This window comes from Bombus huntii, chromosome 18 (assembly GCF_024542735.1).
Source record: "Bombus huntii isolate Logan2020A chromosome 18, iyBomHunt1.1, whole genome shotgun sequence".
In the NCBI taxonomy this organism is placed as follows: domain Eukaryota; kingdom Metazoa; phylum Arthropoda; class Insecta; order Hymenoptera; family Apidae; genus Bombus; species Bombus huntii.
Genome location: NC_066255.1, coordinates 529,851 through 555,562, shown reverse-complemented (window position 1 = coordinate 555,562; position 25,712 = coordinate 529,851). Strand labels below are relative to the sequence as shown.

The following is a 25,712-nucleotide window of genomic DNA, read 5'->3' as shown; positions in this document are numbered from 1 at the left end:
CACATTAAGAATCAAATACTTTCCAATCAGCTAGAACCTCGGCGAGGCAGCCAGCTACGGTCGTTAAAGCCCAGAACTGAAGACGACCCGTCGCGAGTTCGAATCCTCGGCATAAGGACTCCCATCTAAAAAGGGACGGAAAAACCAAAATTTCTCTTAGAATAATACAAACAGGCAAGCGGCCAAGCTCCTCCTCCCTTGCGTGTGCTGTGGATGTACTTTCTGGGAGTACTTGGTTTTTAAACGTGCTTGGTGTTAAGCACACAGGGGCCCGACGATAAAAACTCGCACTGGTACACTGTCCCGTTCGTGGAGGTTTTAGCCGGTAAGAATCCGGCACTACCTTCTGCCCGTCCCCACAGGGTGGTAAGGTGTCTATGAAGATTTCCTCCACGTAAAAAAAAAAAAATTTTTTTTGTAGTATGAAAGGGGAGACGTTTAACATTCCCGTAGACAAGGGTGGAACTGTTAAGGAAATTCGAGGATTTGGGAATACAAATAATTGACTATATTTCCCACACAACAGTTATACATCTATATTACACTCTGAAGAACGTCTTGCACGCACGCTTGTCGCCAACCGACTATCCTAGATTCTTCTAACATCTGGCAACCGTCTTTTGTCTCCACTAAGACCTGGACGCCCTCTAACCCTTACACACACACTCTCATGTACAGTGTAAATGTATCACTTCCCTAACAATTAGCATAGTGGTCTGTGCTATGTGTATCAATACAAGCGTCGGACGCGTGTATCGGCTGGTCTAACTATGTAGTGGTGCAGGCAGGCGATCAATTTTACCCAATAATTCCGATTTAAGACTCAGACTGCGGATTTCAGACGCAACCGCGTAAGGCGTGGCTATACAGCTAAGGAAATTCCATCTTTAGACAATAGGACCCTGTCTAACACTCTTTCCAGGAAAAGCGTGCTCAGATTGCAAAATACCTCACAACAAAAAAAGATCAGGAAAGTCAGTTAGATATAAAGGGGCATTCCAAGCGTTAGGTGAGATTATTTTCAATAAAAAATGAATTTTTAATCAATATCCAAGTGTGTTACGTTGTATATCAATTGTATAAATAACAAAAAAGGATTAATATATCCTTTCAAACTTTGCACGCTGCACAAAAATACAGAACACATTTACTCGAAATATATTCTAATAGAGTTTTATTCGCTCGAAAAGAAACAAAAGATTTTGTCAACATTTCTTAAACATGATCGAAATTGATTGCAATATACTTGCGTCTGCAGTTTGCTACTGGAACAGACGATTGTCAGACATGTACTTACGTACGTTTAAGGCGGATCGTATTGTTGTGCCTTGGAGTGACAACGTTGTTTTGCTTTATTAGGTCTAAAGGTAAACAAATGCCGAACAAAACATTATCGCCGTTCTTTCTAATCGTCATCCGTATTTACATTTGAACTTTTTATAATGCCATCGGTCGGTACGAATAGACGAGCGTCCTTTCTAGGACGATCATTATAACGAATCATTATAACAGGTCATACAGTGGAATAGCAAGCGTAGAGTTGAACGGTAGCATTGAGCGAGCGACGATTACAACCGGCATACACTATCTCTCTCTGTACTTGTATTTAAAGTGATTTGAATATACAGTGATTATTACAATTTTATCACGTAGAATAAACCACCTCAGCTCGTAATTTTTGGAATAAGATACGAGATGTTCCACATAATCCATATGTCGGGTTAACATTAGAATTTAGAGCCAGTAACAATTCTTCGTTTGGATTAGCCTTCGTTTTACGAAGCAAAGATTATATTTACACGTATATACAAGACTTTTACAAAGTATAATGAATATTGAATTTAACGAATGACAAGATTAACGAATAATTAGTTTAACGAATAATAAGATTATATATGTTTTACGAATAATAAGTTTAACGAATAATGAGTTTAATGAGCGCTATTATCAATGTTCTTGGGTTCAAACGAATCCACGGTCAACGGGATAACTTTTTACTATGCGTAGAATAATTTTAGCTATAAAATACGATTGTTGAGACGCTCGGTATAAACTGCTCGATATGTCACTCTCCAAGGCGATCGCACGAATAGTAAATTGATTGCATTGCATTTGTTTGTTATATACTCGTTGGAAGCATCGAGAAAGTTCCAATCGCCGTTGCTAAGCAGTTTCTGCCTGGAGTTTGATTATTAATACAACGTGTGTCCCATTATATCGACCGTATCGCCGTATGCCGCCACAACCACATTTCTAGGGAGAACCATACAAACACTCCACACCTCCGTCAGGCAAAACGTCCATCCCGTGACCGTGGCCACGTTCGGCGACCAGTTGTCACCTCGAATCCAACCTCGCTATCACAAATCTCGAACAATTACAATCAGATTGAATGACAACAATTGCTTAATTACAGCTATGATAAAATCTAGATTACAGTGTTGCGGAATTATCCAAAATTCCAAAGGCTCCGGTGTTCTTTCATCTCCGACATATATGTACAATATGTAATGATTTACGTGCAGTATTATACCGAGTGTCACAACAAACGTTATTTTGTGCTTCAAAATATATTCTACGTTTAACAAAGAGTTACTCCGTTGACCGTGGATTCCTTATTGAACATAAGAATTTTCATGATTTTGAAATGTGTTGTCAAGGTCATCATTCTGGACAACTTTTTTTTATACATGTTATCGCTACATGGCTTTAGTTTCCAAGATATTCGCAAAAAGCTTTAACCCTTTCGCTTCCGGTGCCGCTTATAGACGGCGACGGTGTCACGTAAAATCGATACTTAGGTTGTAAGAGAAAAGAAAGCTGAGTCGTAACTCAACTATTAAATTTCTTTTATCGAACTTTATCATAACTTTGGCACTGAACCGGAGAAAAGAGGTTGTACGAGAACAGCGACTAGAACAAGAACAAGAACTGCCCGAGCTGGATGAAGTCTCGGCTTATATACACCCTGGCTTGGGGATGTTGAGGGGTTCGGTGTGAGTTCCAAAGGAGTCCGAAAGTCGGGGGTAGAGCCTTATCTCCGATGAGGACTAAGGTGCGTCGCAGCTTTGGCGTCCGACAGTCGGGAGTCGATGTGTTTTCTCTGATGGGGACGAAAATGCGTCGCAGCTCTTTGGTGTTCGAAAGTCGGGGGTCGAGATCTTATCTCTGATTGGATTGGAAAGTAATTGATATCACACGACGATCGGCACCCCATATATCAATCATACACCAGTTACACCAGTGCCATCTGTAGTCAATAATATATTTTTTCGTTACCGGCAGAACATTTTCTGTTTATTTTATCGATATATTGGATTAATCGCTTCTTAAAAGTTAAAATTAAGTTGAAGTTAAAGTTTCTTACTTTTCATAATTAGTTATATTAAACATCTTATCGTAAAGTCATGTAAATATATAATATATTACCTACAATTTTGTGAGCCTTGTTACGCCACGAGGCTTACCACAGGCTGTATTTTCTAACCGTCGCTCGCGGTCCTACAGCGTTGCAGGCAGACCGTCTTATCTGCCCACCGGATCATATACAATGTATCCACGAGAGCATAGTTGTCGCCAAGCAGCGAGCTCTAGAAACGTCGATTTTTTACCGTTACGTTTTTCACATAAGAAGAGGCATACGTGATCATAGGCGCTAGCGGTGGCGTGACCCGAGCATAGTGGGGGTCGTCTTCCAAATGAGACAAAGGAATAATCGACGGGCGTTCAGTTCCTTCTGACGAGTCTAACGTGACACTTCGACAAATCTGACGAGCAAACGAATTTATCTAGAGATATCGCAAAGTCGAGTCAAATTTCTGTGACATATTCATCATATTATTGTAAAATATATTATTCTATGTTAACCTGTTAATACAGTGTAACATTCATTAAACCACCTCTGTTATCTTAACCGAAACAGGGGAACGACTATTTCGCGGCGTCGATTAACATAATCGTAGCGAGAATTTACGCCTCTCGCTAACGCGTTTTCCTAGCGACCGCGTCTCTCCGCGAACGGTCGTAACAAGCCTTTTCATATTAAACATGTAAATTATACTTACCATATTGGAGCAAAGATTGTTTTATTATTGTTTTATTCAGCATAGTTGTTATTTAAGACTTAGGAAAACATTTATACAGCAATCACGCCACTGTGCCCATGTGTGGCGCGCGCCTCCGTACAGGGAGAGCACTTAGGCGGACTGGACTGCCGAAGCTAAAGTGTTAATGCAATTTATGTTACGATTACGTTTCATTTTAGAGTAGACGGCCGCATTTTTATATAGTCCAACCTAAACTTAACCCATTGGAAAAAAAGATAACCATTTTTAATATTATGTAAATAAAAAAGGAAAATTAATTAGTTAAACAAAATGTGTTATACTTCACATAAAGTATAAAGTTCAAACCTAATTGTCTTGGAAAATAAAGCCTCAAACGAAAAAATATTATCTTATATTGTCTATTCCTTTTTCCATGTCAGTGCAAGTACAAATTGCATTACCTACACATAGCTCTTGATTCTTATCATTATGCTCTCTCCTGCAAAATATTCAGTGACACTTACAAAAACTTTACAATCAACATCATCTAATTACATCCATTTACCAATTGCACTATTAATTACACGATATTCTGTGCGATAAATTTATACTAGGTATCCTTCAGAAATTCACTACAATTTTCTTCAAATCTACATATTTAGAAACCATTTTTCAGAAATTCAACATGATTTTCTTCAGATCTGTATTATGATTAAATTTTATTACCCAGTGCTCTAAAATGTTCCGTAAATGCTTCAAAACGATCAGTAAATATTATAAACTCAACTTACAACCATTATTACCTAATGTCTGTAATCTCACGAATATCCATAGCAGTTACTACCGACATTGCTTTTTGCGAAACAGTTGGGAAAGTACCCACAATTAGAAACTAACAGACGTATCCTTGGGACAATTTCCGATTTTCTTATCTTTTTAACTCCATCCATTTCCATATTAATCTCAGTGGTTTCCTATTTTTCTTCCACTCTAACTGCAACCCTTTTGCTTCCTTACATTGGTTGTGACTAACGCGATTCGAGGTGCGTCGAAAGGGCTCCAGGTATTTCCACACAGCGTATTCTTGGATTCTCTCTATGGAAGAAAGAGAAACGAACTTTAAGACCAAATTCCGTTTACTGCGCTTCTTACAATTAATTAAAATGTTCTGTATAGTATTTTTTCATTTTTCAAAAATATGTTGAAATATGGGACTATGACAGTTGTAACCCAAATTTACAAAGTTATAGTTTAAACATTAGTATCTTACAATTATTTTAAATTGTTTTGATCAGAAATAATCATTACAATTACTCAAATATCATTGGTTAGAAATTCCGTCACCGATAATGATTATCAATAACTAAAAATAGTTCATTACAGTAATGGTTATCGATAACCAAAAACAATATTTATCGTTGATAATAGTTATCGGTAACCGTAGAAATGTTCATCTGTAATGATTTTTCGTAAACAGAACACTCGAAAATTAATATTTTGTAATCACTTAATTTTTTCAAAACATCTTTTATAATTTAGTAGGTTTTTTTATTGCCAAGGAGAGTTAACTTTTTTTTAAATAACTCCTCTCGTAGGAATTTTGGGAATAATTGTTATTTTTGCTCACTAGTCGAAATATTTCAAGCTCTTCATACTTTTAACCTTTTAAACAAAGTCAGAAAATCCTATGCAGCTTGTAGGGATCTAGAAACAGCCTGATTTATTTATTCTAATTGTTTTTAGGTGTCTTTACCAATTTATAATGTTCCATTCCAAAGTATCGTAAATTAGATAGCCCTACCTTTAAATATAAATAGGACATTTTATTGTAAAACCACGTATATATCTTGTTACGAAACTATCAATTTCTTAACAAATTTTTCTAGCTTTCACTTCTATTCTTTGTTTTCTCCTTACTATGTTTGCGTTTACGTATATTTAAAAACACTAATTAAATACATCTTCAGAATTTTGGATCTTAATAGCCGAAATAATGGTATAGGAACACTAAATTCACACTTGGAATTAATATTAGAATAGTTATATATGTATTTGATAAACGATTCCAAAGATATTAATCGATACACACTTGCACGCTTCTCAGCACTTTCTTCCATACCAGACTGTTAACTCAACAGTTTACATTCCTTTGTTTTCGAGACTCCGTGTTCACACAATCTTCCACACACTGATATTCACATACATGCATCGCTACTTTTTTTTTTTTTTTTTTTTTTTTTTTATCGTGGAGAAATCCTCATGGACACCCGCTAGGCGGGTAGTGTCGGACTCTTACCGACTAAAACTCCACGGTGGCCTATCCTGACGCCTGAGTCGAGACGCACCCGGGTTCTCTTCCGAATTCTGCCGGTCACCCCCGGGCGTCTATCTCTCCTTCTTTCGAAGGGAGGCATCCTTGCTCTTCTTTGGAACACTAGGGGGGACCACACCCCCTAGCGCCTCGATCCTGCGCGTCTTCCTGGGGACCCCGTCCCTGACGCCTTTCTTCCTGGTTTCCATGTGCTCCTGTGGCGGCCGGGATAGCTCCGCCGGTTACCCCCGGGGTAGTCCTGCGCTCCGGGGGCTTCTGCCTGCCTAGTGCTCCTTGGAGAATCCCAGAAAAATGGCGGCGGTGCGCCTTCTTCCTCTTCGCCAGCGCCCGCCCGAACGTTGACCCATCCTTGTCCGTGCCGCGGCGACCGTTGCTTAACCCATGTGATCGGTGGGAAATCCACGTCTCCGCCGCTGCCAGCGGGCGCTGACACATGCATCGCTACTACGACGTAGCTAACCTAGTCTAGCATATAAAATTATACATATCTCAATAATATGATTTCAAATCGTTTCTTGATAAAAATTCCCTATCTCGCTCCTTTTATAAAATTAAAACGTTCTATCTGAAGCATTTAACTAATTAATACATTATTATCTATTTATTTATTATTTATTTTTCATTATCTATTGCTATTATCTATGTATTATCTATCTGTATACTTAGTTATAATTGTAGGTATAAGCTGTTACGAAAAGCTGACTTAATTAAATCGAATAAAGAACAGCAAGAATCACAGGAAGAAAATGTAAAACCTCAGTTTTTTCAGTCTCGAAGTGCCAGATAAAATACTAAGTAACGATAGAACCGACAGTATAAGTATCAGATGGTAGCGTCTGATGTATGGCCCACATCCATTTGCATAACTGAAACATGCTTCCGTTTTCGAATAAGGGTCATTGCACATCAAATTGATCATTTTTTGACTTCAAAGTTAGGAGTTTTTTTCTGTGAAGTATCATATAATTTACGTGAATTGCTCATTTCATGAAAATGGAATTCAGAAACTATTTTTGTAATCGAGTTGCTCCTTTGAAGGTTTAATGTGTAAGATTTAACATATCTAAATGACATTTCGTTCGCAATAAAGAATCAATACTTTCTGATGTTGGAAATTATAAACACATGTCTGTTAATTCTGAAAATTTTACTTCCAACTGATTTTCAAAAATTTTCAAATATTGAATCCGCCTTAAACGTATGTAAGTACCTGTTTGACAATCGTCTAAAGATGGAATTTCCATAGCGCCTTACGCGGCTGCGTCTAAAATCCGCAGTCTGAGTCTTAAATCCGAATTGTATGGACAACATCGATCGCCTGTCTGCACCACTCTCATAGCAACAACAGCTGATACACGCGTCCGACGCTTGTGTTGATACACATAACACAGACGACTATGCTAATGTCATTGACAGCAATGCTGCTATTTTCCGACAAACGAGTTTTAAGTGTTGCGTCGGGTGTTTAGATACTACGTAACTTTGTAACGATTTCGATGAACAACTGTATAATGTGTACCTTTTTTAGCGTTTATTCACAAAACAGTTTTAATATAATAATAACTACGTAATATTATAATATAATAATAATAATAACATAATGGTGTGATATTGACTGAAATGCCGCAGATCAATAAAATATTAGTTATAATGAATCCAAACCAATGGCTTTAAAATTACAGTACTCACAGATTATTAGAAACGATAGAACAGATTAAAGAAAATTATGCTGATGAAATAAAATAAATAAAGGAAATAAAGAAACATCAAATAAAATAAAAGAATATAAAGTAATATATGATCATATAAATGAAGTAAAACAAAATAATTAACGGACCAATTTACAAATAGAAACTTTTTACAAGCATATAAGTAACATTATGTCTAATTAAATTATAAACAGTTTACGATATTATCGCTACTCGTGTAACACTTTTAATTTCATCATTCAAGGGAATACGTTTACTGAAGTTGATTCAGAATGTCAGTAGGCGCCACCTTCTAACCACCGGTATGTATCCACGTTTTGCCTATGATGATATTGTTCAAGTCTGGAATTTGGTAATTAATAGTGTAAATTTACTCGGTAATACTGTGTTGTATATCAAATTTTTTTATCTTTCTTATTTCGTTTTTGATTACACGATGTCAATGGATCAAACATCTAAATTCGCGTCTAATATATTGTTCGAAATGCAATGTTCGAAAGGATGTAGCTGTAAAGATCATTTGCCACATGAAAAGGTTAACAGATAACCTGCGTTATCCGGAAGGATAGCGGAAGCCTTTCGCGGTCCCCCCAAAAAGATCTGATATGTCCCGCCGGAAGGCGACAGTGCCTTTATATATGTGTATTTATATATGTGTTCTATCCTTGTCTATGGGAGTGTTAAACGTATCTCCTTCCGTATTACAAAAAAAATTTTTTTTTTTACGTGGAGGAAATCTTCATAGACACCTTACCACCCGTGGGGACGGGCAGAAGGTAGTGCCGGATTTTTACCGGCTAAAACCTCCACGAACGGGACATTGGTACCAGCGCGAGTTGATCGTCGGACCCCTGTGTGCTGAACACCAAGCATCATTAACCAAGTATTCCCAGAAAGTATACCGAGAACACACGCAAGGGAGGGGCTGACTGCTTGCCTGTATTATATTACTTTTAAGAGAAATTTTGGTTTTTCCGTCCCCTTTTTGAAGATGTCCTTTATACCGAGGATTCGAACTCGCCACGCGTCGTCTTCAGATCTGGGCTTTAACGAGCGTAGCTGGCTGCCCCGCCGGCTTTCTAGCTGATTGGAAAGCATTTGATTCTTAATGTGGCAATGTATATCAGAAAGTATTCTAATTAACCTTTTGAAGGAGATGTATATTTTTCATAGCCCCCTCAAAATACAAGGAGCGAACGTAAATAATTCCCTCAATTAAAAGTATTATTATTAAATCTATTATAAAGCTCTTAATATATTTTTGAGCTATTATATTTCTTGTAGTAAGAGTAGTGTTGAAAGGCAAGGAGAGGATCCTGAGTGCCCTGAAAGTTCGTCAAGAAGTTTATTTAAATAATTATTATAGCACGTTAAAGTCTATTTTTTCTTTTTAAAAAACACATTTTTGTAAACCCGCCAAAATTTTTAATTTCACACTATTTTCTGCCTCCTTGTTAATTCTGCACTCTGCTACAAGTAGTATACCAATAACTAATTTTTTCTACGTTAGTTTTACTCATATTGTTAAGAATGATAATAAAGCACGACTTGATCTTGTCTAATCTTTTTTTCTCTCTTTCTTTCTACAAATTTAATTTTTTTCCATCCAACTGGCGTCTACTGATTTTCAATTACAATTCAGATATCTATATACCCTTCTCACAGCGGTCAAATGTATTGCTTTTGAGTTCCGATTATATTGTGACAGTTTACTTGGCGTGTAAACAATATCATTTTGTCATTAGATGGTATTGACATAATCCGCAATCATTTAGTTGCCAATGCAGTAAATCTACTACCACTAATCAGTGGTCTCAGTAACCGTTGGTATTCGGTCTTCTTTTTTCTCTTTACGTGACACCGGCTTCGGCGAACCTCATATGCATCTAAATCTTGCTTTAAATGCATTTAAATTTTCTTACTGGCTATTTTACTGGATATTCCTTGAAATTTTTTCTTTGTATGATATTTCCTATAATTATATCACATCATATCACATTATATCACAATCTCCAGGTATTTTTCCGCACTTTCATTTGCCCATTCCCTTTTCTCCTTCTCTTCTTCTTTCTTTCCCTCATTTTTTTATGAGTCTGGCCCCCCTATTTCTATTTCTAACGGCACGTGGTCCGACTCTGTTCTTTTTCCTACTTTCATGTCGATTATTTCTTTTGTCGCCTCCTGATTGCCAATCACGTAATCTATTATTGAGTTTCCTCTCTCCCCGATATATGTCCACTCCTCTCCTTCTTAATCTCTTCCATTGATTATCATCCAGCCTCTCTCTTCCAGGTACTTCAACAGAGTTCTTCCTTCCATGTTTATCATGATGTCTTTTGATCGCCTGTTTTTTTCTTTCCCTAGATCCTCGTTTATCGGCCCTCCTTCTTCTCCCTCTTCCTGCGTTCCAATCAACGCAGATGATCATCACTTCCTCCTCTCTTCCGTCTACTATTCCCTCTATTGTTTTCGCACGATCGCGGGGAGACACGATCTCGAAGAAGCGCGCCAACGGGAGTCGTAAATTCCCGTTACGATTTGCTAAGCGACGCCGCGAATCGTTCGATCCCTTATTTCTTTTGGGATAATAAGGGTAGTTAAATCAAAGATAACGCTGCTGCTAACAATAGTTTGACTGACAAACATGTGGAAACAATGCAGCTAAAAAGTGCCGTTTTATGGTGGGTCCTTGAGTTTATTGAGGGTCTAGAAGGCTATCGGTGGGCCGCTGGCTGCTAGGTAGCGTCGGCTGGAATGCATGTTCCATGTGACGCAACATCCTCCCCCCGTTGAGGGGGGACCGATCAAGTTCTATATGTGGGTGTGTGATCCACCTCCTTCGATGTCAGTGATTGTCCGGACTCATCTTGAACTGATTGACATGACAGGGGAACCAGTCGTTTGACGCCGCGGTCCAGGAGGCTCGATGATGTCTGCACAGTCGCTGTCCGTATTATGCCATCGGCTTCGGAATAGACCTTGACTACACGGCCCAAGGGCCAATGCATCGATGGAACGTTGTCTTCTCCGAGGAGGACGATTGTACCTTCTTGTATGTTGTGTCCACCCTTGGTCCATTTACTGTGGTTGTTCAATTGATTGAGGTACTCCTTATGCCAGCGTTTCCAAAAATGTTGTTTAAGTTTTTGGATATGCTGCCATCTGGAGAGCCGGTTGGATGGAGTGTCCCTGAAATCTCGCTCACGCACACTCATTAATTACTCGCCGATGAGGGAATGACCCGGAGTGAGGACGAGGAGATCCTTGGGATCAGTGGATATGGGTGTTAATAGTCGGGAGTTGAGAACTGCTTCGATTTCTATGACAAGTGTATTGAATTGCTCGAACTTAAACAACTCATTACCGACGATGCGTCTGAAGTGATATTTGAAGGGCTTCACCGCTGCCTCCCATAGTCCCCCGAAATGTGGAGAATGAGGGGGTATGAAGTGCCATTCGATTTGCTTGTTGGCTAGGAAAGTAATTACCTTTTCGATGTGATCGTCCGATTTCAGCAATTCGTAGAGCTCCCTTAAGTCGTTGTTTGCGCCGATGAAATTTGAGCCATTATCGAAATGGAGGGTCGAACAAAACCCTCGCCGTGCGATGAATCGACGAAGAGCGGCGATGAAGGATTCGCTCGTGAGATTTCCAACGAGTTCGATGTGCACCGCCTTGACTGCTAGGCATATGAAGATGGCTACATACACCTTGACCCGTCGACGGTTGCGATCTCGTTTCTCCTTGATTTAAAATGGCCGACGTAATCGACGCCGACGTTTGTAAATGGTCGAGATTCAGTTACTCGAGCCTCCGGCAGATTACCCATTATGTAATCTACTTGTGGTGGATGAGCACGAACGCAGCGGACGCAGTTTTTGATCGTATGCCATACCTGACTTCTGCCATCGATGGGCCAGTATCGCTGTCTCACTGCGTATAAAATCGCTTGTGTACCTGCATGCAGACTGACCTTGTGCTCGTTTTCGATAATCCGGGACGTTGTCGGAGATTTGGGTAGGATGATCGGGTGCTTCTGTGTGAAAGCCATCGGTGCTTGACTCAGTCGGCCCCCGAGGCGCAATATTCCTGCCTTGTCTATAAACTGCTGAGTCGTTGGCGTTTCCTATTGACCGGCATATTTCGAGTCTTCCGGAGCGTGGATAGCTCTTCTGGAAAATGAATATGTTGGAATAACCGAATGAGTTTGTCATGGGAAATCCGTAATTCTTCTGCGTTTAGTGGTGACGATCGGTTTTGTGGTTGTCTCCACCGGAGACAGCGAGCGGCGGTGCGGATTAACCTTGTCCACGATGAAAATCTGTCCAAGAGGCTGTTGTCGACAGGAGTTGTGGCGAGACAAGTTGCTGCTTTCCGTTCTGGTAAGTTGGCTAAACGTGTTGGACTCCACATCGGCCAATATTCTTCTGGTTGTTGCAGCCACCGTGGTCCAGTTTGCCACATGTTAGGCTGCAGGAAGTCTTCGGCTGATTGTCCTCGAGAAATCAGACCCGCCGGATTGTCATTGGTGGGAACATGACGCCAATCTGTGAAGCTAGTTTTGTTCTGTATCTCGGCTACGCGATTTGCGACGAATGTTTTCAGTGTGTGAGGTGACGAATTGATCCACTGAAGAACAATGGTGGAATCCGTCCAATAAACTGTACGCTTTACCTCGATATGCAATGCTTGCCTTATGATTGCAATTAGTGACGTGAGTAGAAGAGCGCCACTCAGTTCAAGTCGTGGAATGGTTTGCGTTTTGAGCGGAGCTACCTTCGATTTCGCAGTGAGTAGTCGTGTCTGGACGTTTCCGTAACGATCGAGAGACCTCAGATAGACACAGGCTCCGTATGCCCTTTCGCTGGCGTCACAAAAGCCGTGGAGCTCAATCTCGATGAGTGTTTTTATTATGGTCTTGCGTGGGAACCGTATCTCGTTGAGTAGTGATAGTTTGGTGTAGTAACGGTTCCACTCGGAATGCAAATCCGCTGGCAGGGCCTCGTCCCAGTCGACCTTTAGCGACCAGACTCGTTGAAGTATAATCTTCGCTCGAACGATCACTGGCGCAAGCGATCCTAGTGAGTCGTAAATTCTGGCGATCACCGAGCTGATGGATCGCTTTGTAACCCAAGAGATCTTGGCGTTAGCTTCGACCGAGTAGAGTATTGCGTCGTCCTTGGAATCCCAAAATATGCCGAGTGTTTTTAGGGTTTGATACTCAACTAATTGTAACCTTCGGCTTTTGTCTTGTTCGGATAACCCTTGGAGGATGCTCTGGTCGTTGGAAGCCCATTCTCGAATGTTCAAACCGGCGGATTGGAGAAGTTCGGTTAGTTCCTTTCTGAGGGGTAGTACCTCTTCCTTCGTGTCCGCTCCGGTGAGGGCGTCATCGACGTAGAAGTCTCGTCGCAGAGCCGATGACGCTCGTGGAAATCGATGTCCTTCATCGTCTGCCAACTTCTTGAGACACCGTAGGGCCAAGTATGGAGTTGCCGATAACCCGAACGTCACGGTGTTAAGTTGGTAGGTTTCGATTTCCCCCTCCTTGTTACGCCAAACGATTTGTTGATATTGTCGGTCCTCTGATCGCACCAGGAATTTCCTGTACATCTTCTCGATGTTCCCGGTGAGTACATACTGATGCAGACGGAATCTAAGCAGGATATTGAATAGATCCTCTTGTAACTTGGACCCTCTATAGAGTGTGTCGTTTAATGATACTCCGATGCTGCTAGCCGCGGATCCGTCGAACACGACTCGGAGTTTCGTTGTTTCGCTCGCTACCTTGATCACGGCGTGGTGTGGTAGATAATACCCGCCTTCGTCGGTGTTGTCAGGACTGATTTTTGACATGTGTCCTCGATCTAGATAATCTTGGATTACCGCTCGATAATCGGCTTCAAAGCGCCTGTCGCGCTGGAATCGGCGGTTGAGGGATGCGAGTCGTTTCATTGCCAATGCCTTGGATGATCCGAGCGACGAGAGATTTTCGTTGAACGGGAGAGCGACGATGTATCGTCCTTCGCTGGTGCGTCGGGTGTGAGCTCTGAAATGATCTTCGCATCGTCGCTCTGCTTCTGAGATGTGTTTGATTGGGGGTCCTTCGTCGATTTCCCAGAACCGCGTAAGGTCTACTTGCGGAGCCGTCGTGGATGCGTGAAAAGTGTTTGTCGCGGTTGAGGAAGTTGGACTCCCCCCGATTACCCAGCCGAATAGTGCTTTTTGCGAGCGCAGTTCCGGTTCGTCCGGTTGCGTCAGGTTGATTTGTCCGACGTACATCGACGAAAGAGTTGTGCCCGAGCTTAATAAGACAGCGATCGGGGAAGGCACATGAAATCGGGGATCGGCTAGCTTGATATTCCTGGGTATGTCAAGCGCCGAACGATCGATGGGCTGACTTGAAATCAGGTGCGTTATGGCTGGAATGACGAGAAATGCCAATGTGCATTCGTACTTGCCGTCAATGGAGGTAATCGTCGCCCTTATGAGTCGCCTTGATGTCGTCTTCAATGTATCGAGAGCTCCAATTGGGACCGAACACTTCCTTTGCCTTATTCCGAGGATGTTTGCAAGCCTTTCTGTGATGAAGTTCATGCTGGATCCGGTGTCGAGGAGCGCACGGCACTGGATCGGTTGCTGTTTGTTGGTTAGTATGTGGACTTGGGCTGTAGTCACTATGTCATTATGCAATACCTCGGAAGCTGCTGGTCGGGTATCTTCGGTCCTTGTCGGAGTTCTGGATTTTTGGCGTCGTTGTTTACGCGTATGTGTCCATTTCGGACTGTCGGATGAACTGGTGGGCGAGTTCGTCCGGGTTGTCCCCGAATTGTGTTTCTTCGCGGTTTTCCGCTTACCTGTAGGTGACGGGGGCAATGCTGTTCTTCTGCTTGACGAGGAGGGACTTCGGCTCGAGGTGGAGGAATTCGACCTCGACGGCTGTTTTTCCGGATGTCGTGTGATGTCGTCCTCCGCACATTCGACACGAGCCGGCGTGACAATCACGCGCTATGTGCCCCTTCTTCAGACAGTTCAAGCATAAAGACGCCTTTGTAGAGTCCTTTAAGCGTTTACTTACAGTTTTGGCCTTGAATGAACCGGGTGTTATCCTTGACAGGTAGGGCATGCTGGAGTGACTTGTGTCGCTGTAAGTACATGCCCTCGTGGGGCGCGTTGACGAGTCCGAATGGTTTGTTCTGGTGAAGCTCTTGGTTGTTGAACCGTGGGAAGCGGTCTGGAGTTCCGTGCTAATTTCTCGAGGAATTTTAGCAAATGACTATACTGAGACACTTCGTGGTCAGGCAGCTCCATTTCCCATTGTTTTTGAATACTTAATGGTACCTTCGACAAAATGATGCAGTTAAGTAGAGCACTGTTATCGGGGTTGACTTGTCCTAATTTGTTTAAAGCACATATATGTTGCTGAATAGTGTGGGCTAAGCGCCTTAATTCCGTTGGAGACTCGTTGGTTAATTTGGGGTAATCAAGCATTGGCATGCAATGATTGAATGCGGTGTATCGAGGACTCTCTAGTCGTATTATCGCTCACTGTATTCGATTTGTTGACTGCTTGAAGAGATGCTTGATTGAGACTGAGCTTTTCGCTCTTGTGCTTTTCCGGAGGAAAGTTTGGTGTGGGTGGGCCCTATGAATGAAGAACGCGGATTCGTTGTTCACACCTGTACCTTTACCTGAGGGTAAAGATCCGCGATGCCGATTGGTTATGACCCCTGCTAATGAAGAAGGATATGGGGAAGTCTCCCACCAACGTGGATCGGGGTGACTTCATTCTTGGGGAAAACCAGTCGTTTTCGGTGGCCATGTGTTCGGTTTTCCGTTCGGCGACTACCCGCTTTCTCCGTGAATTTTGAAAGCCTAATAAACTCAAGGACTTCTCCGGAACTCTGGCATAACCGAAAATACTTCTAGGCAATAGTTTGACTGACAAACGTGTGGAAACAATGCAGCTAAAAAGTGCCGTTTTATGGTGGGTCCTTGAGTTTATTGAGGGTCTGGAAGGCTATCGGTGGGCCGCTGGCTGCTAGGTAGCGTCAGCTGGTATGCAGACGTTCCATGCGACGCAACATTCCCTCATTTTTTTATGAGTCTAGCCCCCCTATTTTTATTTCTAACGGCACGTGATCCGACTCTGTTCTTTTTCCTACTTTCATGTCGATTATTTCTTTTGTCGCCACCTGATTGCCAATCACACAATCTATTACTGAGTTTCCTCTCTCCCCGATATATGTCCACTCCTCCCCTTCTTAATCTCTTCCATTGATTATCATCCAGCCTCTCACTTCCAGGTACTTCAACAGAGCTCTTCCTTCCATGTTTATCGTCATGTCTTTTGATCGCCTTCTTTTTTCTTTCCCTAGATCTTCGTTTATCGGCCCTCCCTCTTCTCCCTCTTCCTGCGTTCCAATCAACGCAGATGATCATCGCTTCCTTCTCTCTTCCGTCTACTCTTTCCTCTATTTCTTTCCATGTCCCTTTTGGGTCTTGATACCCAAAGCAACAGCACAAGAAATCGGAAACATAATTGAGAAAACAAAAAATGATAAAGCACCAGGAATCGACCTAATTAACGGCAAAGTCTTGAAGAACCTTCCGCCAAAAGCGATAAGACAAATCACAATAATAGTTAACGCAATACTAAGAATACAATACTTTCAAAAAACTTGGAAACTGGCATAAATCATAATGATACCCAAACCAGGCAAGGCCCCACACGAAACCAAATCCTACCGACCAATCTCTAGTCGTCTCTACCGTCGTGAACATAGTGTGCTCATTACACGCTCTATTTGTCCATTGGCCCTACTAGCTCCGGTTGCTATCAGGTGGAGTTTTATGTTTCTGTTTTTACAAAAGCTTTGAAACTCCTTGCCTGTGAAGCATCTTCCCTGGTCCGATATTACCCGGCAGGGACTGCCGAATAAGAATATAGCCGACTTAAGTGCTTCGATGGTGTTACTGGAGTCTATTTTGCGGGTGTGACGTAGGTATACGAATTTGGTGAAGGCGTCGACCAACACAACGACGTACTCCTTCGAGTCACTCTTCCCGCTCAATTTGCCCGTGACATCCATGTGCACCGTGTGCCAAGGTATGCTAGTCTTGGGTATGTGGTGCAGTTCCGCTTTTATCTTGCTTGAACTGGCCTTCGAAACTCGACAGGCATGGCAGTTCTCGACGAATTTGCGAACATATTTCGCCATTCCCTCGAACCAGTAATGCTCGTACGGTTTCTCCAGCGTTTTATCCCACCCCAAGTGCATAATTGACTGGTGCACATGGTTAATCACTGACCATCTGAAGCTTCTCGAGACAATGGGCAAGCAGAGAGTTTTGCCCCTCCTTTGTATTTTGCGGTACAGGGTGCCGGACCGTAATTCGTAGGTGTTCGAGACGTCTTCCGCGAGCTCTTCGTTCTGTAGTTTGCCGACGATTTCCGAGATTTGGGGGTCGCGACGTTGTTCCGCTAGTAGCCAGTCGTCGGAGATCTCGGCCATATTAATCTCTTTCGCCGGACGGAAATGACCTTTTGTCTTATCTTTTCATGCCTATCCGTCCAAGCGATGTACTTGCTACTAGAAGTGAGTGCATACAGGGGTTTCATCACTTGTGAAAATTTGGGGATGAACGTCCGGAAGTAGGAGGCCAGGCCTATGAACTGCCGGAGCTGTGTGACGGTCAACGGAGCTGGTAGAGAATTCAAAGCTTGTATCTTTCCCGGGTTTGGACGAACTTCTCCGTTACGACCCACGTACCCCAGATAAAGTGCCGACGTCTTCAGGAAGGAACATTTCGCGAAATTGAAAGAAAATCCGGCGTCCACGAGGGTGTTTAGTACGATGTGCAACCTTTCTAACGCCTGGTCGATTGAGTCGGCAATTATTAGAACGTCGTCCAGATAAACAACGGCGTACGAGTGCGCGAGGTCGCCTAAGGCCTTGAGGATGGCCCTCTGGAAGACGGCAGGGGCATTTTTCAGTCCGAACGGCATCGTTAGGTATTCGTATTGGCCGTCGGGGGTGACGAACGCGGTATACTCTGTCGAGTCGGGGTGACTGGGAATTTGGTGAAACCCGCTGGCCATGTCCAGGGTGATAAAGTATCTCGCGTTTTGTAGTCTCGCGATTTGGTCCGCGATAAGGGGTAAGGGATACCGATCCGCGACCGTGTTTTTGTTCAGCTCTCGGAAGTCTACACACAATCTATCCGTGCCGTCCTTCTTCTTCACGAGTACCATGAGGCTCGCGAACGGCGAATTGCTAGGCCTTACTATTTTGGCTCTAATTAATTCGTCTATCCCTTCGCGTACTATCCTGCGCTCTTGCTCGCTATGTCGGTAGGGGCTTCGTTGCACGGTGACGTTGGGATCGATTAGCCGTATCTCTAGCTGACCCGTACTTACGCGAGTACGCGGGAAGCCCGTAATGAATGATTCTTTGAAACTCCCGAGGATGGAAATCAATCGAGCCTTATCGTTACCGATCACGTCGGTGTCGACCTCGTTAATATCGACCGCGACCTCCGAGACTTTACTACAAACGTTAATCACCTTGCTCCTGTAAATATCAACGCTGTCTCGTGTAATGTTTACGTCAAAACCCTGGCTTAAAATTTCACGACCAATCATGATATCGTACTTTAAGTTGCTGTCCGCAAGAACGTGAAAAGTTATGTCCAATGTAAAACCGTTGATACACACGGTGGACAGAATCTGAGACGTACTTTCCGTGCACGTATTTCTTATTTCTCGCAGTACTACTACGTGAGTCGTTCTTCTGCCGGAAAATTTCGAGGCTGCGGACTCTTTAATTAACGAACATTCGGCTCCAGAATCGAAGTAGAATGGAAACGACTCACCCTGCTGGCTTAGTCTATCCGTCGGGGCTTCCACCACGCAGGCATCAACTCGGCGCTCACCCTCGGGGCGATGTTTTCCTTCTCGCCGCGATGGACAGCGAGACGCGATGTGTCCCGGCTTGTGGCAGTGAAAGCACAACGCTTTTGGTGGTGCAGCCAGTCGGCTTTCCTCCGGGCGTCGGGGGTCCTTCTTCGGTTCCCACTTCGCCCTCTTGCAGCATTCGGATGTCGGATGTCCGTAAATACCGCAGTGGCCGCACCTGGTCCGGGGGGCGGGTGACCTGCCTCGTTTGTTTCCGGAGCTCGCTGATGACCTCCACGGCGGGGGCGTTGGCCACTCCGCGTATAGGAAGGGCTTCATTTCTCTTTGGAATTGTTTCACCGACGTGATGTCACTCGTGAGCGCTAGTCGTTTAAAACGTTCGTCGCGCAAGGCCAGCAGATGGAGGGCGGTGGCGGCGAGTACCTCTTCCCTGGTTGAATTTCGGCACTTCGACCCCAGGAGGGTGATGATACGATTTCCGTACGCCCCTGGTGTTTCGCCGTCCCGCGGTAGTTCCTCGGCTACCTTGATTAGCGACGCGGCTGCTACTTCTTGGCCACCGAAGTGTGCGGCGAATTGTTCCTTAAAATCTGGCAAAGTGAGCTCGTCGCCGTTCAATATTTGCGTAAGCCAATATGCTGCCGGACCCTCTAGGGCACGGTTTAGGGCAGAATACAGTGCGCTGTTTTTCAGGGGGTGGTCCCTCATGAGCAGGCCGACGGCTGTGTACCAGGCGGCTGAATCTGCGTCCGCGGCTTCGGGGTTGAAGAGCGATAACGATACCCAGGTTGCCCGGTGTCCTTTCTTCTTCTTCTTCTTCTTCTTCTTCCCTAGCGACCGCCTTACTGCGCGCACGATGCTCTTACGATCCCGCGCCGATAACGTGTGTTCGGATCCCACTTCTGATGTCGAGTCTGAATCCGAATCCGAGCTCGAGTCACACTCCGAGTCCGAGCTCGAGGCGCCCTCCGGGGGAGGGCTCGCGGGAGATAGCGGTTCCGCGTTGGAGTTCTCCATCGTCCTGAAGTTCCAGAGGGGCCCCGGCGTCCTCTCGTCTCCGACAAATATATAAAATGGTCATAAAACCAATCTGGACGTACGGAATAGCACTATGGGGAACAGCAGCAATGAGACATATAACCAAAATAGAGGCGATGCAATCTAAAATACTCAGAGCAATAGTAAATGCGCCATGGTACGTTAGAAACGAGGACATTCGGAAAGATCTGGGAATACCAACGGTCAAGGAGGAGATTAACAGAAGTGCAAGAAGGTACAGAGAAAGAATAGCAACGCACCCAAACCGGCTGGCAGCGAAAACGATCGACACATCAAGCATAAGAAGAAGATTAAAAAGGAAACACCTAACAGACCTAACAACCAAGGACATAACCTAACCAAGGACATAACCTAACAAACACGATGATGGTACCCCGCTGGGTGTAGCCACATACATGTTATATTAGTATACCGCTATGATATTTTACCAAATGTCCTACTGGACAAATTGGAAAATTTAAATAAATAAATAATAACACCCTTATCATACGTGTTCTTTCTATTTTTGCCCCTACTTTCATTTTTTCTCTTATGAACTCCTTTACTGTCTCTGCATTGCTTCCTTCGTTCCAGTCTACTCCTTCGATTACTATGTTCCTTCTTCTTTTCTCTCTCTCTCTCTCTCTCTGCCCTGTCCTTCTCCTCCTCGATTCTTCTGACTCTGCCCAATAGTTCTTTCTTTTCCCTTTCCCACTCTTCTTTCTCTCTCTCTCTCTCTCTCTCTCCCTTCTTTCTCTTTCCGCATTTCCCTCTTCATCTTTTCGAATATACCTTTTATTTCCTTTATCATTGTCTCGAATCCTCTTTCCATTTTCTCCATTTTTTCCATCATTAACTCCCCCCTTTCTCCCTGGTTGGTGTCTCTTTTTCTCACAAGCTGTATTTATCCAATGTAGTTTTGAAATCAGCCTTATCATCCGCTTTACCCGTGTTCCATGGTTTTCCACTGTTTATCGCCATCTGTCGTTTCCCCATCTTACTTCTTTTGCCGGGTTTCCGACTTCCTAACCTCTTCTCTTCTAGTTTTTCTTATTTGTATCTCTCTCTCGTTACTGTCTTCTTTTCGCTTTTCTTTCACTTTCTCCTCGTCTGCTCACCCTTTATTTTAACTTCTTCGTGTCACTTTGTGTTTCCTTCTCCTTTTTCCCTTCACACTTCACTTTTTCCACAGAGCTCACCATTCGCGTGTTACCCTCGCCCCGAACCAAACCGAAAGTCCATCATTTGTAATGATTTTTCGTAAACAGAACACTCGAAAATTAATACTTTTTAATCACTTAATTTTTTCAAAACATCTTTTATAATTTAGTAGGTTTTTTTTATTGCCAAGGAGAGTTAACTTTTTTTTCAAATAACTTCCCTCGTAAGAATTTTGGGAATAATTTTTATTTTTTCCACTAGTCGAAATATTTCAAGCTCCTCATACTTTTAACCTTTTAAACAAAGTCAGAAAATCCTATGCAGCTTGTAGGGATCTAGAAACAGCATGATTTATTTACTCTAATTGTTTTTTTAGATGTTTTTACCAATTTATAATGTTCTAATACAAAGTGTTGTAAATTAAATGGTCCTACCTTTAAAAATCGATAGGACATTTTATTGCATACCACGTACATATGTTGAAACCACTATTGTCATAACAAATTTTTCTATCTTTCAATTCTATTCTTTGTTTTCTCCTTACTATGTTTGCGTTTACGTATATTTAAAAATACTAATTAAATACATCTTCAGACTTTTGGATCTTAATAGCCGAAATTATGGTACAGGAACACTAAATTTACAGTTAGAATTTATATTTGATAAACGATTTCAGTGATATTCATCGATACACACTTGCACGCGTCTCAGCACTTTCTTCCATACCAGACTGTTAACTCAACAGTTTACATTTCTTTGTTTTCGAGACGCCGCGCTCACACACGATTGCACACACTGATATTCACATACATGTATCGCTACCAAGCAGCTAACCTAGTCTAGCACATAAAATTTTACATATCTCAATAATATGATTTCAAGTCATTTCTTGATAAAAATGTCCTATTTCGCTCCTTTTATAAAATTAAAACGTTCTATCTGAAGCATTTAATTAATTAATACATTATTACCTATTTATTTATTATTTATTTTTCATTATCTATTGCTATTATCTATGTATTATTACCTGTACGCTTAGTTACAATTGTAGGTATAGGCTGTTACGAAAAGCTGACTACATTAAATCGAATAAAGGAAAACAAGAATCACAGGAAGAAAATGTAAAACCTCAGTTTTTTCAGTCTCGAAGTGCCAGATAGAATACTAAGTAACGATAGAAAAGACAGTATAAGTATCAAATGGTGGTATGGCTCACACCCATTTGCATAACTGAAACATTGAAGAAACATGCTCCTGTTTTCCAATAAGGGTCATTGCACATCAAATCGATCATTTTTTGACTTTAATGTTAGGAATTTTTTTCAGTGGCATATCATATAATTTACGTGAATTGCTCGTTTTCATGAAAATGGAATTCGGAAACTATTTTTGTAATCGAATTGCTCCTTTGCAGTTTTAATGTGTAAGGTTTAACATATCTAAATGACATTTCGTTCGCAATAAAGAATCAATACTTTCTGATGTTGGAAATTATAAACACATGTCTGTTAATTCTGAAAATTTTACTTCCAACTGATTTTCAAAAATTTTCAAATATTGAATCCGTCTTAAACTTATGTATGTACACGTCAGACAATCGTCTAAAGATGGAATTTCCTTAGCCGTACAGCCGCGCCTTACGCAGCTGCGTCTGAAATCCGCAGTCTGAGCTTTAAATTCAAATTGTATAGCTGACATTGATCGTCTGTCTGCACCACTCACATAGCAACACCAGCTGATACACGCGTCCGACGCTTGTGTTGATGCACATAGCACAGACGACTATGCTAATATCATTGACAGCAATGCTGCTACTTTCCGACAAACGAGTTTTCAGTGTTGCGTTGTGTGTTTAGACACTACGAGACTTTGTAATGATTTCAATAAACAACTGCATAATGTGAACCTTTTTTAGCGTTTATTCACAAAACAGTTGTAATATAATAATAACCATATAATAATATGATAATAATAATAATAATAACATAATGGTGTGATATTGACTGAAATGCCGCAGATCAATAAAATATTAGTTATAATGAATCCAAACCAATGGCTTTAAAATAACAGTACTCGCAGATTATTAGAAAAGATAGAACAGATTAAAGAAAATTATGCTGGTGAAATAAAATAAATAAAGGAGATAAAGAAACATAAAATGAAATAAAAGAATATAAAGCAATATATGATCATATAAATAAAGTAAAACAAAATAATTAACGGACTAATTTACAAATAGAAACTTTTTACAAGCATATAATTAACATTATGTCTAATTAAATTATAAACAGTTTATGATATTATCGCTACTCGTGTAACATTTTTAATTTCATCATTCAAAGAAATACGTTTACTGAAGTTGATTCAGAATGTCAGTAGGCGCCACCTTCTAACCACTGGTATGGATCCAAGTTTTGCCTATGATTATATTGTTCAAGTCTGGAATTTGGTAATTGATAGTATAAATTCACTGAGTAATACTGTGTTGTATATAAAATTTTTTTATCTATTTCGTTTTTGATTACATGATGTCAATGGATCAAACATCTAGATTCGCGTCTAATATATTGTTCGAAATCCAATGCTCAAAAGGAAAAATTATTAGCACCAAAAATTATTATATGCCAATAATTATTTTTAGCATAAAATTATTAGCATAGCGGAATCCCTCCGCGATCCTTCCAAAAAGATCTGGTAAGTGTTGGCGAAAGGCGACAGTGCCTTGCCATTTATATGTGTGTTCCACCCTTGTATACGGGAGTGTTAAACGTTTCTCCTTTCATACTATAAAAAATTTTTTTTTTTTTTACGTGGAGGAAATCTTCATAGACACCTTACTACCCTAAGTGTAGGTGGGCAGAAGGTAGTGCCGGATTCTTACCGGCTAAAACCTCCACGGGCGGGACACGATGGTAGGTGTTGCGAGGTGCTAGTGTGGTGGTAGTGTGTGCTTGACACCAAGCACGTTTAACCATGTACTCCCAGAAAGTACATCCATCCACGCCACATGCAAGGGCGGGGCTGGCCGCTTGCCTGTAGTATGTTTCTTTTAAAAGAAACTTTCTCATCCTGTGCTATTCCTGCGCCTCCATTATATGCCGAGTATTCGAACTCACCACGCATCGTCTTCAGTTCTGGGCCTTAACGAGCGTCGCTGGCTGTCCCGCCGAGCTTTTAGGTGATTGGAAAGTATTTGATTCTTAATGTGGCATTGTATATCATAGGAAGTATTCTAATTGGTCTCTTGAAGGAGATGTACATTTTTCATAGCCCTCTCAAGATACAAGGGGTAAAGGTAAATAATTTCCTTAATTAAATCATTATTATTAAATTTATTATGAAGCTCTTAATAACATATTTTTGCTACTATTATAATTCTTGTAGTAACAGATGGCCGTTCTAAAAGAATTCCTGCCTCTTCTAATGCACTTATTTACAAGATGCCTAGCCTTGCGTTTTCCATCGCACTGGCAGAGATTTTATAACACATGGGATTAGCATAAGTTATAAATAGGTCTAATTGATAATTTGAAACAGATGATTTTAACCTCAAGATTTAGGTCCGATGCATACGATTGAATTTTCAACAAATGACCACAACGGCAATGAGTTGGAAGAACAAGAAAATACATATGTATGTATCCTTCTTTTGCGAAACAGGAGAGCTTTATTTCTTTCTCTGCTCTTCCAAAGGCGCCGGAACGATGTCCTACGATAATATATGGCTCATCTGCATCGAGCCTTAAGATACACGGATAAAAGAGGTTTTTATTGGCCAACATAGCCCTATATATCCGTTAGTGAAATTTTCACATGTTTGTTACAAGTTGTATGTGTATTAATACCGTCGACGGGTGTGTATATCGCAACTGGTACCACTATGCGATTTTCCCAGATAGACGATATAAATGTCCTCCATTTGATTCGGGTTTAAGAGTGCTTCAAACGTAGTTGCGTACGACCTTCGTCGTTGACCGACGGTTCCGTTGAAGAAATCCAACGTTAAATTGGGTGAGTGACGCCGGCCGACTTTTCCAACCATCTAGAACTTTTTATTACACTTTATTATACACTTAATAATCACAATTAAGATATACACTGAATAGATACGTATAAATTACACCTTACTCTAGTAACTTTATATAAATTAAGTAGGCGATTGGTTTAAGGGTAGAAACTCGGTAAAGAGATGTTGACTGTTTTAAAGATAGAAAATCTGTAAGTTTTAGTGAGGATGTTGTGGAAGTGGAAAGCTAGGTGTGGGTGTGTCTAAGACCACGAAATTTTTGTTTCATTTGGTAGACTATTTACAATCAATTCTCGCTGAGAATTTTAAGTAACTTCATTTGGTGTGGTCCAATTGCTGAGGTTATTCGATGTGTAAACTCGTGGATAAATTGACAGGTAGAAAATATATTTAAATGGAATTATAAGTAAGAATACAATTTGAGCTGGTCCAGATCCGTAGGCTAGCTGTGTTACCCAATAACTGAAAAACCCCGAAGCCA

General features: G+C 41.6%; 1 protein-coding gene, 1 non-coding gene and 2 pseudogenes across 2 annotated transcripts; 1 reads left to right on the top strand and 3 right to left on the bottom strand.

Moving 5' to 3' along the window:
• Positions 1-4: 4 nt before the first annotated feature.
• On the bottom strand, positions 5-17,368 carry LOC126875566 (uncharacterized). Its single transcript, XM_050638517.1, has 6 exons — positions 17,009-17,368; positions 15,637-15,732; positions 15,243-15,509; positions 14,945-15,174; positions 12,391-14,826; positions 5-125 (listed from the first exon to the last, which is right to left on the bottom strand). Exons 1-6 carry the CDS (start codon positions 17,366-17,368, stop codon positions 5-7), a joined length of 3,510 nt encoding a protein of 1,169 aa, XP_050494474.1.
• LOC126875601 (U6atac minor spliceosomal RNA) lies at positions 416-514 on the top strand (annotated as a pseudogene).
• On the bottom strand, positions 8,680-8,794 carry LOC126875627 (U6atac minor spliceosomal RNA; annotated as a pseudogene).
• A 6,519-nt stretch (positions 17,369-23,887) lies between the features above and the next one.
• LOC126875639 (U6atac minor spliceosomal RNA) lies at positions 23,888-23,994 on the bottom strand. The gene has a single exon (XR_007693603.1). It is a non-coding gene; the product is annotated as a U6atac minor spliceosomal RNA (small nuclear RNA).
• Positions 23,995-25,712: the final 1,718 nt, after the last annotated feature.